This window comes from Lepus europaeus, chromosome 8 (genome assembly GCF_033115175.1).
Source record: "Lepus europaeus isolate LE1 chromosome 8, mLepTim1.pri, whole genome shotgun sequence".
In the NCBI taxonomy this organism is placed as follows: Eukaryota; Metazoa; Chordata; class Mammalia; order Lagomorpha; family Leporidae; genus Lepus; species Lepus europaeus.
Window position 1 is genome coordinate 12,221,774 of NC_084834.1, and position 15,572 is coordinate 12,237,345.

The 15,572-nt window shown below is 63.4% G+C and overlaps 1 protein-coding gene across 2 annotated transcripts; it reads left to right on the top strand.

The window, feature by feature from the left end:
• The first annotated feature begins 10 nt into the window (after nt 1-10).
• Nucleotides 11-14,414, top strand: HR (HR lysine demethylase and nuclear receptor corepressor). 2 transcript variants are annotated; one of them, XM_062199400.1, is made up of 19 exons: nt 11-46; nt 1,106-1,758; nt 2,378-3,137; nt 4,287-4,437; nt 4,522-4,709; nt 6,095-6,262; nt 6,999-7,088; nt 7,200-7,315; nt 8,635-8,716; nt 9,054-9,220; nt 9,327-9,563; nt 9,717-9,882; nt 10,018-10,087; nt 10,223-10,353; nt 10,490-10,609; nt 10,707-10,822; nt 12,408-12,572; nt 12,953-13,081; nt 13,238-14,414. In XM_062199400.1, exons 2-19 carry the CDS (start codon nt 1,144-1,146, stop codon nt 13,301-13,303), a joined length of 3,537 nt encoding a protein of 1,178 aa, XP_062055384.1. In that variant the 5' UTR covers nt 11-46; nt 1,106-1,143; the 3' UTR covers nt 13,304-14,414. The 2 variants fall into 2 exon arrangements, with proteins under 2 accessions (XP_062055384.1, XP_062055385.1); XM_062199401.1 differs by having other exon boundaries at nt 6,098-6,262.
• The last annotated feature ends 1,158 nt before the right edge of the window (nt 14,415-15,572 follow it).

Genomic DNA, 15,572 nt, shown 5'->3' on the forward strand with positions numbered 1-15,572 from the left:
GCCGCCGCCGCCGCCGCCCGCGCCGCGCCCGGCCCGTGAAGCCCAGGTAAGCGCGCGTCGGTGCGCCAGGGGCGCGCCTTCTGGACGCTCGCGAGGTGCGAGTTTCCCGGTCACTCTCTGAAAGCTGGGGTGCCCGGCGCGCTTAGCGCTGAGGCTCCGGCACCCCCTCCCGGGCGTCTTCCGGCCGACCCGCGCGTGCCGCTGCGCGGGTGCCACCTGTCATCCTGGTCCCTTGCACGCACGTTCAATTTTCCCTCCCTTGCCTCTCTCTGGGGCTCGGCCCGCTTTCCCCGCCTCCTGCCCTCCCCACCGCCACCGGGCCAAGGCTTCAGTTCCCAGCGGCGCCCTGGCACTGCCGCTGGGGCTGGGGCCGCTTGACCCAGCCCAGCCCAGGCTGCCTAATGCCCCTCGCCCATGCGGATTCACCCCGTCTCCTCTGCCTGCGGGGCCCGGGCCGGAGATCCCAGCCCCCGCACGTGTTCTGGGACTCAGCTGGAGAAACCTTGGGAAGAGACGGCTCTGGGCTGCCCAGGTGTAGGGGGAAGAGAGCAGCCAGCAGCCCTGGCTCAAAGCCCGCCCCCGTGACTCCAGCCAGCCAGCCAGGCCTGCGCTTCTCAATCCTGCTAGCCCGCCTGGGGCCTGGGAGCAGGCAAGCAGCACCCTCAGAACCGGGGGCTGCAACCAGGGAAAGGTCCTTGAGCCCCAAGCCCTTTGGACACCAGGTCACACACTGTCAGGGCCAGGACCCAGCCTTCTCATCTCCCCAAGTCAGTGCAGTGCACTGAGCTAAGCTTTCGGCTTCTTGCTCCTCTCCCTTCGCTGTGGCTTGAGACCAGGTTCCTGGCTTCATGGGGCCAGAACGGGTAACCCTAGACACTCAGCCTCTGGCCAGGGCTCCGGCCCGTGGGGGCGGGAGGCTGCTGTTTCAGGCATTTGGGAGGAAGGGGCACATCCCGGCCAGACACGACCCTTGGCGGCATGCGGGCAGCGTGCTCGGCGCCCAGCAGCCAGGTGGGCACTGGCCTTACAGGTGTGAGCTGCCTCGGTGGTGCCGGGCGCTGCCCACTCTGCCAGGCGGTGAGGTGCTTTGCTGGTTATGCTGCAGGGAGCCCCTCTGGGAGAGCCCATGAGGGCAGGAGAGTGATGGAGAGTACGCCCAGCTTCCTGAAGGACACCCCGGTTTGGGAGAAGACGGCCCCTGAGAACGGCCTCGCGGGACAAGAGCCAGGGCCCCCGCTGCGGGATGGCCTGCACCGTGGGGCGCTGTGCCTGGGACAGCCTGCTCCCTTCTGGAGGGGCGGCCTGAGCACCCCGGACTCCTGGCTTCCCGCTGGCTTCCCCCAGGGCCCCAAGGACACGCTCCCGCTGGTGGAGGGTGAGGGCCCCCGGGGTGGGGAGAGGAAGACCAGCTGGCTGGGCAGCAAGGAGGGGCTGCACTGGAAGGAGGCCATGCTCACGCAGCCGCTGGCCTTCTGCGGGCCGGCGTGCCCACCTCCCTACGGCCCCCTGATTCCCGAGCACGCCGGCGACCAGCTCAAGAGCGACCCCCTGGCCTTCCGGCCCCTGCACTGCCCCTTCCTCCTGGAGACCAAGATCCTGGAGCGAGCTCCCTTCTGGGTGCCCACCTGCTTGCCACCCTACCTGGTGTCCAGTCTGCCCCCGGAGCGCCCATGTGACTGGCCCCTGGCCCCGCACCCCTGGCTGTACGCGGGGGCCCAGCCCAAAGTGCCCACTGCTGCCTTCAGCTTGGGCAGCAAGGTGAGCGCTGGAGTGGAGAGGGTCCCTGGGTGGGCGTGGTGAAAGAGGAGGCTGCACCCAGGTGCAGGGGGCGAGCCCCGGAGTGAAGCCCATGCAACCCCTGCCCTGGGCTTCCCCCTGGGCCTCCCGGTGCCCTTAAGCCACGGCAGCCGTTGACTCACCCATTTTCCACCCAAGGTCAAGGCCCTGAACACCCTGCCTTGGAATGGGCGGCTTTGTCCTGAGCAAGCTCGGGCAGGGCGTGGGCGGCGGGAGGCAAGACCCCCTCAACTGTCCGAGGGAGACACAGGCAACCTCATGGCCTCGTCTCGGGCAGCTCCCCACACCCAAACTGACATTGGACAAGATAGAAAAAAACCAGAGTGGCTCAGGGCACGCAGCAGGCCAGAGAGCGCCTGCGTGTCCTCTGGCCGTGGCAGGCCCTGACACTCTAGTTGCACATGGGGGATCCAGGGCAGGGCCTGGGTGGGAAGGGTCCCAGGGTGGTAGGGGAGGCCCTTGGTGGGACCCCCAGAACCTGTCCTTTGTGCTGCCAGAGCAGAGTGTTCCCGCGGGGTTCTCAGCTCTGCCCATGGGGAGGCAAAGGCAGCTTCAGCGTGACCCCTTTGCCTCTCTCCAGGGCTTTTACCACAAGGATCCGAGCACACTGGGGCTGGCCAAAGAGCCCTTGGCAGCTGCAGAGCCCGGGCTGCGGGGCTTGGGCCCCAGTGGGCAGCTCCAGCGAGCCGGGGAGGTGGAGCGCCCCGAGCTCCCACCGCGGAATGGGGAGGCAGGAGCTGGCAGGCAGCAGAATCTTTGCCCGCTCTTCCTGGGGCACCCAGACACTGTGCCCCGGAGCCCCTGGCCCCCGTGTCCCCCAGGCCTGGTCCATACCCTCGGCAACGTCTGGCCCATACCAGGTGGTGGGAGCCTTGGGTACCCATTGGGGCCCCCAGCCACACCGAGGTGCCCCTCTCCAGGACCTCCTAATGCCCAGGGCGGCGGCTGTTTCTCCTCCCACCCGCCTGATGGAGAAGAGAGCCTCAGCCCGTGTGGAAAGTGCCAGGAGGGCCTGGAGGGGGCTCCCGGTGACTCTGGCGAGGAAGTGAGCAAAGCCGCCAGCCCCAGGGCCTGTCCCCCCAGCCACCACACCAAGCTGAAGAAGACGTGGCTCACGCGGCATTCTGAGCAATTCGGGTGCCCAGGCGGCTGCCCTGGGAACCAGGAGAGCCCGGCCGCTCAGCTGCGGAAGAGGGCAGGCAGCCCTGAGGTGCACGGAGCCGCCGGGAGCCCGGCCCCCAAGCGCCCACCCGGCCCTGTCCCAGGTGACGCAGGCCAGGAGCTGCTGGACGCATCGGTGGAGAGCAAAGCAGAGGCCGCACAGCGTGAGGACCAGAGAGGTGATCCAGCAGGGGGCGCTGCAGGGGCCTGTGCTTGGGAGTGGGCAGCGAGGCTGGGCTTTGCAGGGCAGGGCCTGGGGATCCCACCCTGGGGGCCAGGTTCTCGGCCTGCACCTCCATGGCTGTCTGGGAGCTGCTCAGCTTCCTAAGACCAGAGCCTGCTCGCGGGGGGCTCCTGTCCCTCTGTCTCCACCCTCTACCTCCTCCCCACCCCCGCCGCCAGCCCTGGCACAGCGGTGGCAGCCTAATAACACCAGCACGGGCTCTGCAGCCAGAGTGCCCGCCTCCTGACTTCGCTGATTGACAGCTGTGTGACCTTTGGGCCGGTTACTGCACCTGGCTGGCCTCAGTTTCTGGGTCTATAAAACGGGGATAAAGATGAAGAAGGCGGCAAAGGTGCCACGTTGTAATAACTCATGTCAAGGGCTCTGGAAGAAGTCCCTGGCACCTGCTCGGCACTAGGCGTACGTCCACTGCCTGCATCCCTTGCGCCGTTGCCAGTCCCTTCAGGGATCATCTCTCCGAAGGACTCCCACGCTGCCCCAGGCACCCTGTGTTCTGCCTCGCTCGGCCAGCTGGATCGTGGACACTGATACTGAACTCAGCCCGAGTGAAAGTCTTGGCTTCGTCGCGGACCCCTCTGTCACACCGTGTCCCTCACAGAGGGGCCTGGCTGTACGGTGCCAACCTCCGTTCTCTGGCACCAGACTCCCACACCTGCTGTGGGTCCGGCCACACCCTCCAGAGGCGTGGCCTGAGCAGTTTCTGGCCCCTTCACGTCTTGGGTGGCTGCCCCTGTGGCCTGCATGGGCATCGTCTGGCCTTCTCACTTTCCAACGTCCTCTGTCGCGTTGGGGTTGTCCCCTTATGTCATCACGCAGCTGGCCGGGGGAGTTCTCCCATGTCTACACTGGCTGAACCCTGCACCTGTGTGCCCACAGTTTTGGTGGGCCTGACGCAGCAGACGGCCCTTCCCTCGCCTGCCTGTCCGTGTCGGGGCACTGCCTGTCTACCTGCCCGGCCTCTGTGCCTGCTGTGTGGCTGCCAGGGCCACTCTGACTCAGACCTCATGGGGAGAGAGCTAAGGCAGAAGCTGGGGTTTACATGAACCCAGGGACCCCGCCTCCTGATTGGCTACTTTATCCTCAGGACTCCAGGATGGCAGGGCTGGCCTCCAGAGTCCAGGGCTTCGGGATGTACCCTGCCCAGCCCTCTCGGCAAGCACTGCTCCATGCCAAAGCTGTGTCCAAGCAGCTGGAGAGGCCGGTGGGCTGAGCCGCCCCTCCCAGCCGCTGCAGAGGTGAGCCCACAGCCCCTGGATTCCCGCCCCGCCCCGCCCCCGGCCCTGCACCACCTCCCTCACCTTCCTTCGCTCTTTCTCCAGACGGCCTCTGGCAGGGGAGGCTGGGCAGGAGGAAGCGTTGGCCCCCAGCTCTGAGGAGGGAGGAGCGGCTGACCCGGAGGCGCATCTCCACCTGAGCCTTGCCAAGCACCTGCTGAGTGGTCTGGGGGACCGGCTGTGCCGCCTGCTGCGGAGGGAGCGGGAGGTCTTGGCCTGGGCACAGCGTGAAGGTGAGCGAAGCTCAGGGGCTTGTGGGGGAGGGGGCCCTGTGTGTACCCCTCCGCCTCCCACCTGCCCTGCCTGTTGCCAGGCCTGCCAGGACCTATGGCTGTCAGCGCTGAAGTTTCTGGCTGCGGGGTGGTGGTGGCGGCGGTGGCGGGGAGGAGGGGACCTGGGAAGTAAAGGCTGGTCTAGCCCAATCCTCTGTGAGCTGTAGGACTCAGTGGGAAAACAAGACTGAGTGTGCCAGAGCCCTGGGGGCTGGGGGAGCTCGGGAGGGCTTCTGGTAGGATGGGTGGGTGTTCAGCAGGTGCAGGCAGGGCCTTCGCCCAGCTCCAGGGGCTCCGGGCTCTTCCTCTGCAGCCCTTTCCCAGCCCCGAGAGGCCCTTGGTGGCTTCCTCCCACCCGGAGAAGCTGGGCAGGGAGAGGCTGGGCCCCTGCCCTTCTGCAGGTAGCTCCAGCCGCTCGCAGCCTGGACTCCGGGCTTGTGCCCCTGGTCTGGAATCACACAGCTCATCCTTCCCGGCCTTGGCTGTTTCCTTGCTCTGGAATGCCCCACCCCTCCCTTCCTCCCTGGCAACTGAAAAGTGTCTCACCCTATGGGGGCCGCCTGGGTGCTCCCCACCACTGCCTCCCTCCTGTTTCTGGTGAACCCCCCTTGGCCCTCATGGTGCGGTGTCTGGGCCCATCTCCCTACCTGGACTGGGATGTGAGCGCCAGGAGGGTGGGGCTGAGGCCCACCAGCTCTGAGTCTGCCCGCCTACCAGGCAGTGAGTGACCAGGGGTTCACACTCCTTAAATCGTCTTCCCTAAAGAAAAAAAAAAATCGGCCTTGGGTGAGAGCAGGAGGCACCTCTGAGGGTTTGCCCTGCTAATATGAGGCCCTTTCAAAAAGCTTACGGGAACTGCAAGTTCATTTGAAACCTATGCATGGATGGGTGGCAACAAGAATTCTGCAGCCAAACGTTGGCTTACGTTTTCGGTCCGTTTTTCCGGGGACTTGTAGAAGGGCCTCCCAGAGACCTGAGGCTCCCTGGACGAAAGGCACGGTGCCCTCTGGGATTTTGAGCCTGGTGGCATGTTGGAGGCAGTGTGGTTTAGTAACCCACGCCGGCAGGGAGAGCCTGGGACAGCGCCGAGGGCGGGGCGGGAAGGGGGCAGCTGAGGCTGTCCCAGGGAGGGGTTTGCTGGACAGAGTGGTTTCTTGCCAGGAGGCCCTTGTCTGGGCTGTTGAGTAGGTAGGGGCCACATTCAAGGGGACTTTGGGGAGCGAGGCGCCATGGGGCACCCTCAGGGGGGCTGCTCTCTGCTTCTCTCGCTCTAGCTGTCTGCAGGCTCCCCCCTAGGGGCCAGTGTTGTCTTCAGCCCTCTGACTCCATTCTCTCTCTGTGGTCAGCAGGCCAGGGGCCAACCATGAGCGAGGACAAGCCAGGCAGTCCACGCTGCTGTAGCCGTTGCCACCACGGGCTCTTCAACACCCACTGGAGATGCCCCCGCTGCAGCCGCCGGCTGTGTGTGGCCTGTGGCCGCATGGCAGGTGCCGGGAGGGCCAGGGAGAAGGCAGGTGAGACAGGGGAGGGAGGGGCTCCCCGGGGCTGAGGGGTGAGACAGAGAGCCGGGGCCAGTTGTAGGGGGGAGGGGGTGGCGGAGGCCACAGCAAGGCTGGTCCACAGCATGGAGAATGTCCCCGCCCGGTGCCCAACCCGCCCACCTGCCCATGGCCAGTGCTGCTCACTGCCCCTTAGAGCAGCTCTCTCCCTCCGCCTAGACCAGAGTGTCACGCTCATGTCCTTGCCGGCCCTTAGAGAAGCCCGGTGCCTCCCCTGTGCCTCCCACTGTGCTCAGCTCGCACCTCTCTTAGCCCGGGCTCACGCTGTGACATGGGTATCTTCAAACAAGTGAAACGCAGAGCGGTGTCGGCGCCGGGATGGGGCGCCGAGTCTGCCCTGTTCCCTCCACGGGTCTCTCAGCTTTCTCTTCCTTGGCCACCTGAGGACTCCCAAGTTTCCCCGTGTTCCCGTAGATGTGGCCAAACGGCGTTCCAGGATGCCCTGTGTTCTGGAACATTCTCTTCCGTATGACCGCCCTGGGATCTTGCAAAGCGTCTCCGCGTATTTAAGGCTCCGTGTTCTGTAAGCAGAGACTCCTGTGTTACGGTGTGAGCCAGGCTTCCCAGAAAGCACCGCTCGGTGAATTCTGGAGCCTTGATTTAGATGTCGCATCCTTGGCCGTCTTCCCTGACCTTGGCCTGTGGTCACCTTGCTTTCTGGACCTGCAGCCTCTCCCTTCCTACCCCACAGGCGCTCAGGAGCAGGCCACCCAGCACTGTGCCCAGGAGGCCGGGCACTCCGCCTGCTCCCTAGTGTTAACCCAGTTTGTCTCCAGCCAGGGTGAGCCACCGTGGAGGGGTGGGGCGTGCAGAGGGTGTGTCCTGTCTGGTTGTCCATGCCCTTGTCACCACCAAACTCCCTTTCTCCCTCCCACCCCGCCTCCACCCCCAGCCTTGGCAGAGCTGAGCGCTGCAATGCACCAGGTCTGGGTCAAGTTTGACATCCGGGGACCTTGCCTTTGCCAAGCTGATGCCCGGGTGTGGGCTCCCGGGAATGGAGGCCAGCAGGTAAGAACCAGGGCCTGGCAAGGTGTCAGGGGACACTGGTGGGACTGTGACCCTTTTGGGGGGGATGAAGAGGGACAAGGGAGCCAGTGACCTCAGGCGGCTTCCTGCCTTCCCTGGGATTAGGACCCAGGCAGCCGGCTCTGGCACCTGGCCCACCTCCTCCCCACCGGAAGTCCTCGCTCCCAGCCTGCCGAGAACCCTCCCCCACGACCTGCAAATCCTAGCACAGCACCTGTCACTGGACGCTGGGTGCCCTTTTGGAGGGTCCCTGGGCTCCTTCAGGATACATAATACGTAGCAGGCATCTTAGCAAAGTTTGCATGAAGTTCATGATTTGACTATAAAACTTGTCCACTCAACGATAAATGCACTGCGTGTGTGTTACATTTGGCAAATACGGACAAGTGTAAGGAACACAATGCCGTGGCCTCGGACCCTTCCCAGAGCTGCTCTGGTCTGTTCCCTCCAGTCATTTGTCTACCTATTTATTCGCGTCTGTTTTGCTACATGAGGGGACTTCCAAAAGTTCATGGAAAATGGAATGAAAATAGAAGTTTCTTTTGATGCAAAAAAAAAAGATATTGAAATCTACGCGTAGTTCTTTTGCTAATGAAATGATTTATTTGAAAGTCAGAGCTACAGAGAGAGGAAGAGAACAGAGAGATAGTGAGAGAAAGAGAGAGACAGAAAGAGAGAGAGAGAGAGAGAGAGAGAGAGATCTTGTGATTGAAGGCAGCAGCTTTACCCTGCTACACCACAGGGCCGGTCCTGATGCATAGTTGTTTTTTTTTTTTTTAAACATTTATTTATGTGAAAGAGTTACAGAGAGAAAGGGAGAGATAGAAAAAGAGACATCTTCCATATGCTGGTTTACTCCCCAAATGGCTGCAGTGACCAAGGCTGGGTCAGGCCAAAGCCAGGAGCCAGGTGCTTCAACTGCGTCTCCCATGTGGGTGCAGGGGCCCAAGCACTTGGGCCATCTTCTACTGCTTCCCCAGGCACATTAGCAGGGAGCTGGATAGGAAGAGGAACAGCCAGGACTTGAACCGGTGCCCATGTGGAATGCCGGCGTCGTAGGCAGCGGCTTCGGGGGCTGCCCACAGCCCCCATAGTTCTTTGTAATAGCATTTTCCATGAGCTTTCGGAGGACCCCTGTGTAGAAGTCCACGAGCAGCTCCGTCCCGCCTCGCAGCCCTTCTTGCTCCTAGAAACACAACGTTAGGACTTGCAGGAGTCCATGACTCCTTCTTGTAGGCTGCGTTGTGTCTGCCGTGTTTTAAATCTCTGGTTGGATTGGGGGGTGGCGGGTGGTTTAACAGAAGGAGCCGTCAGAGAAAACTCCCCCAACTGCTCAGCCTTCCTGTAATGGGGACATCAACAGGACCAAGGACATCAAAGAGGGTGAGCGGCCCCCTGGTCCCTCGGACCGTGCAGGGGGAGGCTGGGCCAGACACGGAAGCAGGAGGGGAACAAGCAGTAGACGTCTCCAGGAGAGATCTGGAGCTGCCAAGAGACCCCCAGGCCCAGACCCCCACTCTGGGCCCCGCCTTCTTCATGTTCAGGAGAGATGGGGGGAGGCTGAGAGACCCTGGGGCAGATTTGGGGTGGGGGGTAGCGGGGAGGGGACAGCAGGCTCAGCCAGGGGCTGAGGGCAGAGCACCATAGGCAGAGAAAGACAAGGGGCAACACGTGAAGCCCCTCACCAGTCCCCTCCCCCCCACTCCCCCACCCCCGACAGAAACCCCAGACTGCGGCGGCGGGAACTCAGCAGACGACCGTGCGGGCCGGGGGCCCCTGCCTTGTCCGTCTCTCTGCGAACTGCTGGCTTCCACCGCCGTGAAACTCTGCCTGGGACACGAGCGTATCCACATGGCCTTCGCGCCCGTCACGCCGGCCCTGCCCAGCGTAAGCAAGGCCGCGAGGAAAGGCTGGGGGGACTCCCCCCTTGGGGTGAGGACCCCCCCCCACGGCTTCTGAGCCTGCGCCGCCCCGCACCCCCTCCTCCCCGCAGGACGATCGCATCACCAACATCCTGGACAGCATCATCGCGCAGGTGGTGGAGCGCAAGATCCAGGAGAAAGCCCTGGGCCCCGGGCTTCGGGCAGGGCAGGGCCTGCGCAAGGGCCTGAGCCTGCCCCTGTCTCCAGCGCGGCCCAGGCTGCCTCACCCCGGGGCTCTGCTGTGGCTGCAGGAGCCCAGGCCCGGGCGCAGCCTCCATCTCTTCCAGGAGCACTGGCGGCAGGGCCAGGTGGGGCTGCGCGCTCTCCTCTCTCAGCACCCCTGCCCCTTGGGCCCCGGGCATCCAGGCGGAGTCCCCGGGCTATGTCAGCGCCTCCGGCCGCCGCCATGGGCACCCCCGCACTCACGCCCCGCCCCCGGGGCCTCCTTCCTCCCACCTCAGCCCGTGTTGGTGTCAGGGATTAAGAGGACGCTTCGAGACAGCCTGTGGACCAGGGAGGCCCTCGGAGCCCTGGGAGGCCAGGTGCAGGTGCTAAGCCCCCTGGGCCCTCCCCAGCCCACCAGTGTGAGCAGCACAGCCTTCTGGGATGGCTTCTCACGTCCTGAGAGTAAGCACCCCCCCACACACCAAGGGCAGAGGAGGGAGTGGGCGGGGCCTGAGCCACAGGTACCGGGAGTGACGGCGGCCCGGGTGGCTTGTGCTGGTATCAACGGGCCGGGACCCTTTCTGTCTCTCTCCTCAGTTCGCCCCAGGTCGGACGAGGGCTCTGTCCTCCTGCTGCATCGAGCTCTAGGGGATGAAGACAGCAGCAGGTGTGCGCCGCAGCGGGCCCAGCCCTGGCTCCCTCGCCCCCACCCCACCCCATGCCGCTTGCTCCGTCGGTCCCCCCGGGCGTCTCAGCGGATCCCTGTGCCTGGCCTGGGCATGACCCCCTCCCCTCCCCACAGGGTGGAGAACCTGGATGCCAGCCTGCCACTCCGAGAGTACTGCGCCCACCACGGGAAACTCAATCTGGCCTCCTACCTCCCGCCAGGCCCGTCCCTGCAGCCACTGGAACCCAAGCTCTGGGCAGCCTATGGTGAGTGCCCCCTGCACCCCCGCCCACTCCCCGACCCCTGACCCCCTCAGCTTCGGGCACTCGTTTGTCCGTGCCAAGGTCCTGGGGCCTGAGGCACTTCTCTTATTCCGTCCCCCCCCCCCCGCCCCCGGTGCAGGTGTGAGCCCACACCGTGGACACCTGGGGACCAAAAACCTTTGTGTGGAAGTGGCCGACCTGGTCAGCATCCTGGCGCACGCCGAGGGCCCCCTACCTGCTTGGCACCGGGCACAGAAAGGTGGGGCCTGGGCCGGAGATGGGGCGGGGACAAGCTACTGAGGCAGGTGCCCCTCTCCGCCGCCCCTGGGCCCGCCTGAGTGGTCTTTCTCCGGCAGATGTCCTCGCAGGCCTGGACGGGGAGGGGCTGTGGTCTCCGGGCAGCCAGGTCAGCACTGTGTGGCACGTGTTCCGGGCACAGGACGCTCAGCGCATCCGCCGTTTCCTGCAGATGGTGAGGAGGCAGCCTGAGCCCGCCCCCTGCCCTCGCCCCTGGCCCCAAAAGCTCCGCCCTAGGCGCAAGCTCCCCGCCCCGCCCCTCTGTACGGACAGGCGGACAGGCGAGGAGCCGGCAGACTGGGCTCAGGGCGGGAGCAGGAGGCGCAGAGGCCGGGCGCTGGGCTCGGGTCGCAGTGAACAGCCGTGACCACCGTCACACTGGGCCACTGCCTTCCCATTTTGCGAGGAGAAAGCCGCAGCCCGGTGGGAGAGCTGGGATCCCAGCCATGGCGGCCCCAGCCCCTGGTCACCGTGCTGTGCTCTTCCTGGGGGCTCTGGCCAAGGGCTGGCAGGAGGACCAATGGGAGCTCCTTTCTCATCTCCACCATATCAGAAGGGACTTCCTGGTGGAGGTGCCAGCCCGCGGGGGGCAGGGGAGGGAGCCACTGGGCCAGGATAGGATAGGGCAGGAGAAAGGGGTCATGGGAGTGGACGGGAGGCACAGGCTCCAGGAGGGGCAAGAGGTCGGAGTTAAGGCCAGGGCAGGCCCCAGGCTCCAAAATCCAGCTGAGCCCTGATTGTTCTGGGGAAAAACTAAAACAACTCCCAAAAATGTGCACATACACAGAGGGGAGACAGCATACCTTTATAAACTGATAGCTTCCCCTGGGCCAGGCGGGGTATGGCTGACCGTGGGCTGTCCCGTGTGGCCCAACCCAATGACTCACGGAGGAAGGTCTGAGACGCATGCTCACCGGCTGGCCTGGGAAACCCTGCGCTTGCCCCAGGATGGACTTGAATCTTGGCACCCAGCTGGGACTCCCCTCGGGTCTGAGCGGTCCCCCACCCCGTGCCCCATAAGCCATGGGGTCAAAGGCAGAGGGACTGGCTGAGGAGGGTGGTGGCCAGTGGTAGTGTGCAGCCCTGCAGGTGTTCCATGGGAACCCCCAGCCCCCACGAGGCCCCGCCAGCCCAAGGAGCTCTCTGCTCTGTTGGGCTTGGGGAGCCCCCTGCCCCTGCTCCCCCATGGCCACACCTGCCGCAGGGGCCTCAGCCTGTCCAGCCACTGGCAACCAGAGCTTGTGGGTGGCTTTGTGTTTTCTGGATCCGGGCTCTCAGGAGAAGCTGACGAGAGCTTGGGGTTGGCTCCCCAGGGACTGAGCCACCTGCTCATCCATAGTTCAGGCCAACTCAGGTCCTGGGTTAACAGCTGCTGGTATAGACGGTGTGTGAGAGCTGGGGCCCTGTGCAGCCTCTTCTAGGGTGGCAGAGAAAGGGGTACCATTGAGAGGACGCAGAGGGACCAAATGTGGGGTCCTGGAGCCCCCGGAAGGCATCCACCCTCGGGGAAAGCAACGATGTGGCCCCACAGCTCCTGTGCCTTGAGTCTTGTCCTCTTAACGCTGTGGGGGCACAAGTTTGTTCTGCCAGCCTGACTGCCCCACTGCTCACGACGGGGGCCCTGCCTTTCCTCCCAGCCGCTCCCAGCCGCCAACACTTTGGATGGCTCCGGCTCTGTCCCGTGCCTCCAGGCCTCCCCTGGGGAGCCCACGCCCCCGTCCTCCCAGCCTCCCGGTTCATTGGCCCTTCTCTTCTTTGAGGTCTGCCCCGCCGTGGCGGGCACCCTGGAGCCCGGCGCCCCAGGCAGCTGCTACCTGGACACGGGGCTGCGGCGCCGGCTGCGGGAGGAGTGGGGCGTGAGCTGCTGGACTCTGCTGCAGGCCCCTGGAGAGGCTGTGCTGGTGCCCGCGGGAGCACCCCACCAGGTGCTTCCCTCGCGGGGCGGGCGGTGTGTGTGGGGGTTGGGGGTCAGGCTGCCAGAGGCAGTAGTACACAGAGCTAGGCATGATGGGAGGTGGCGCCTGGCACAGGGAGGAGAGGAGCTGAGTGGTCTCCTTGAGGGGTTCAGCCCACCAGTATCGGCCCCGGGGATGGAATCTGTTCCTGGCCACGCCCCCTAACCTATGCACCAGCATACTGAGGGGGAGGACCCTGTCCCCTCTGGCATCAGGGTACCTGGAGCTGGCCCCAGGCCCTGTGCCCCCTGGGGACTGGGCAGAGGGCAGCGGGAGGAAGCAGGGACAGGGGGAGGGGGCAAGATCCCCAGCTTCTGATGACCCACCCGCCCGTGTTCTTCCTGGCACAGGTGCAGGGCCTGGTCAGCACGGTCAGTGTCACCCAGCACTTCCTGTCCCCCGAGACCTGTGCCCTCTCTGCTCAGCTCTGCCACCAGGGACCCAGCCTGCCCACTGCCCACCGCCTGCTTTATGCCCAGGTGAGTGAGACCCTCCCCCTGCCACCAGTGCAGGGCTGTGGTGGGCATAGCAGGTCCAGCTCTGTGCCAAGGCAGGAAGGGAACAGGGCGGAGGGGGCTGGAGGTTGGGGACCAGGAATGTGATAGAAAACCCTTTGTCTTCTCTCTCTGTTCTAGATGGACTGGGCAGTGTTCCAAGCAGTGAAGGTGGCTGTGGGGACATTACAGGAGACTGACAAATAGGGGGATCCCAGGTGTCAGAGGTCGGGGCGGGAGCAGGTAGACCAGGTGCTCAGCCGGGCGACTTCAGTAGGGAATGATGCTGGGGCGCTTGGGGGCTGTTAGTCACTCTCACAAGTACCACTCTGGGCACAGGCAGGGCACACGGTTCCTGGTCCCTGCTCTGGAATGCCACCAAAGCTGTACCTGCCCCACCCCGTGTCCCCATCCACGGCACCAGGCCTACACGGGGGGTGACTAACTCCCTCCACCCCCACCCCTGCCGCCTACCCCGGGGTGGACACAGCCCTCCCTTGGGGGACCTCACAATCATTCTGGCTTTAGCAACTCTTACTTCCGTTGCCTCATCGTCTGCCCTTGAACTCCGCTTCTACCTCCCAGGCACCCCCTGGGCTCCCCCCGCAGCCCTGCGCAGGCCAGTCTGCCAGAAGAGCCGGGAAGTATGGGGTGGGCAGGCGGGAGGGAGTGCCATGGGCCATGTCACCCTGTCTCACTTCCTTCTCCCCACTTCCTGATGTCCACTGAGGCCCGTGTGGTGGCACCCTCCAGCGTGGGGGTGGGGAGGGGAGGCGTGCAATCTGCTCTGGGGCAGGAGTTGGGGGATGGGAGGAGATGGGGACCTCAAACAGCACCGCCTGCTCTTTTTCCGGGTGCCTGGGCCCCTGCCCCCTCCCATGGAGGAGCAGATGGAGCCCCCCCAGGGGGATGCTTCGTGGAGATGCTCCTGACCGTGTGGCCATGCAAGGCAGAGCCCTGGGACCAACAGCAAGGTGGCCTCTCTCCTCCCAGTGGCTGCAGATTCCAAAGGCGCACCCCTCCTGTCTCTCCTGCCCACCCTGACCCGGAGACCCAGGCATGGGGCCCAGGAGAGCCCTTGTCCAGTCCATCTGCCGCTGTGGCCACAGCCACCTCCAGGTCCAGCTGCCCGGGACAACTTCATTCACAACCTCAGGCAGCTCCCGTCTTCTCCCCACGGCCTCTGCCTTCCATCCCTCCCTGTGTATCTCAGCCCCAGACAACGCCCTGGCTCTTGTCATACCTAATTCTTCCCGCTCTGGTTTGGGGAATGGTGTTTTTTTTTTATTATTAAATAAAAATTTTTTATTATAAGTGTAAAGTGCTTTCAAAACATTTAGAAAATAACAAACTCACCTTCAAGGCTCTCACTACTCACCCCTGGCTGCAACCCAACCAGTATTACTGTGTCGGTAAATTTCCTTCTAGTATGTTCCGCAAGGATCTGTTGTACCCAGGGCATTTTGTACTTGGTCTCTCCCAGCACTGTTGTAATCGCTTTCTGTATGGCCCTAACCTTCATTTTAAACGGCTGCTTCTAGTCCATCCAGTGGCTTTGTCATGATTTATATAATTGTTCCTCATCTGAAAACAAATTTTAGGTTTCTTCCTGGTTTAGAGAGCTCGCTGGTTTTCACGTTTTCTTGGTATGAAGAAAAAAAACTGGGAGAACTCCTTTATGTTACCATGCGCCTGTCTGCACTGGACACTTTCAATCGGCTTTCACACGCCAGAAGAGGGAGCCGGCAGGTGGGGGTCACCAGCAAGGTCAGTGCAGATCTGGGATTTGAACCAAGTTTTCTGATCAAGGCTCTGCACGTGTGAGAGTCTCGGCTTGCCACTGGGACGCTGCTCCCACTTGTGCACTTTTAGAGCTGATCGGGTTCCAAGTGGCACCAAATGACACACTCCTCCCGACATGTCACCTGCAGAAGCCGTATCCTGCCATCACCCCAGACCAGAGCCCTTCCCAAGGGAGGATGAGGCTCTGAACTGTGTCCATTAGGGGTGCCGATGGCCCAGGCACTGTCCCCCATCCCCCACCCCCACTTCCACGTAGGTGCAGGATTTGCGAGTTTCACGGGGAATGGGAATGGGGGTTTCAGTGCAGTGGTTAGGACGGGGCGGGGGGCTGCTTCTCATTCCAGAGTGTCAGGGTTCGAGGCCTGGCTCTGCTCCGGTCCCGGCTTCCTGTTCATGAGTGCCCTGGGAGGAGGCAGCCAGTGGTGGTTCAAGTTCATGGGTCCCTGCTACCCATGCGGGAGACCCGGGTTGAGGTCTGGGCTCCTGGCTTTGGCCTGGCCCAGGCACTAGCTGTGTGGGCATTTGGGGGAGTGAACCAGTGGGTGAGAGTCTTCTCTTTCAAATAAATAAAATAAGTATTTTTTTAAAGAGTTCATGGAAAATATGTGTTATGAAAAACACTATGCATGGATTTAAAAAAAAAATTCTTTTTTCATTCTGTTCTCCATGAACT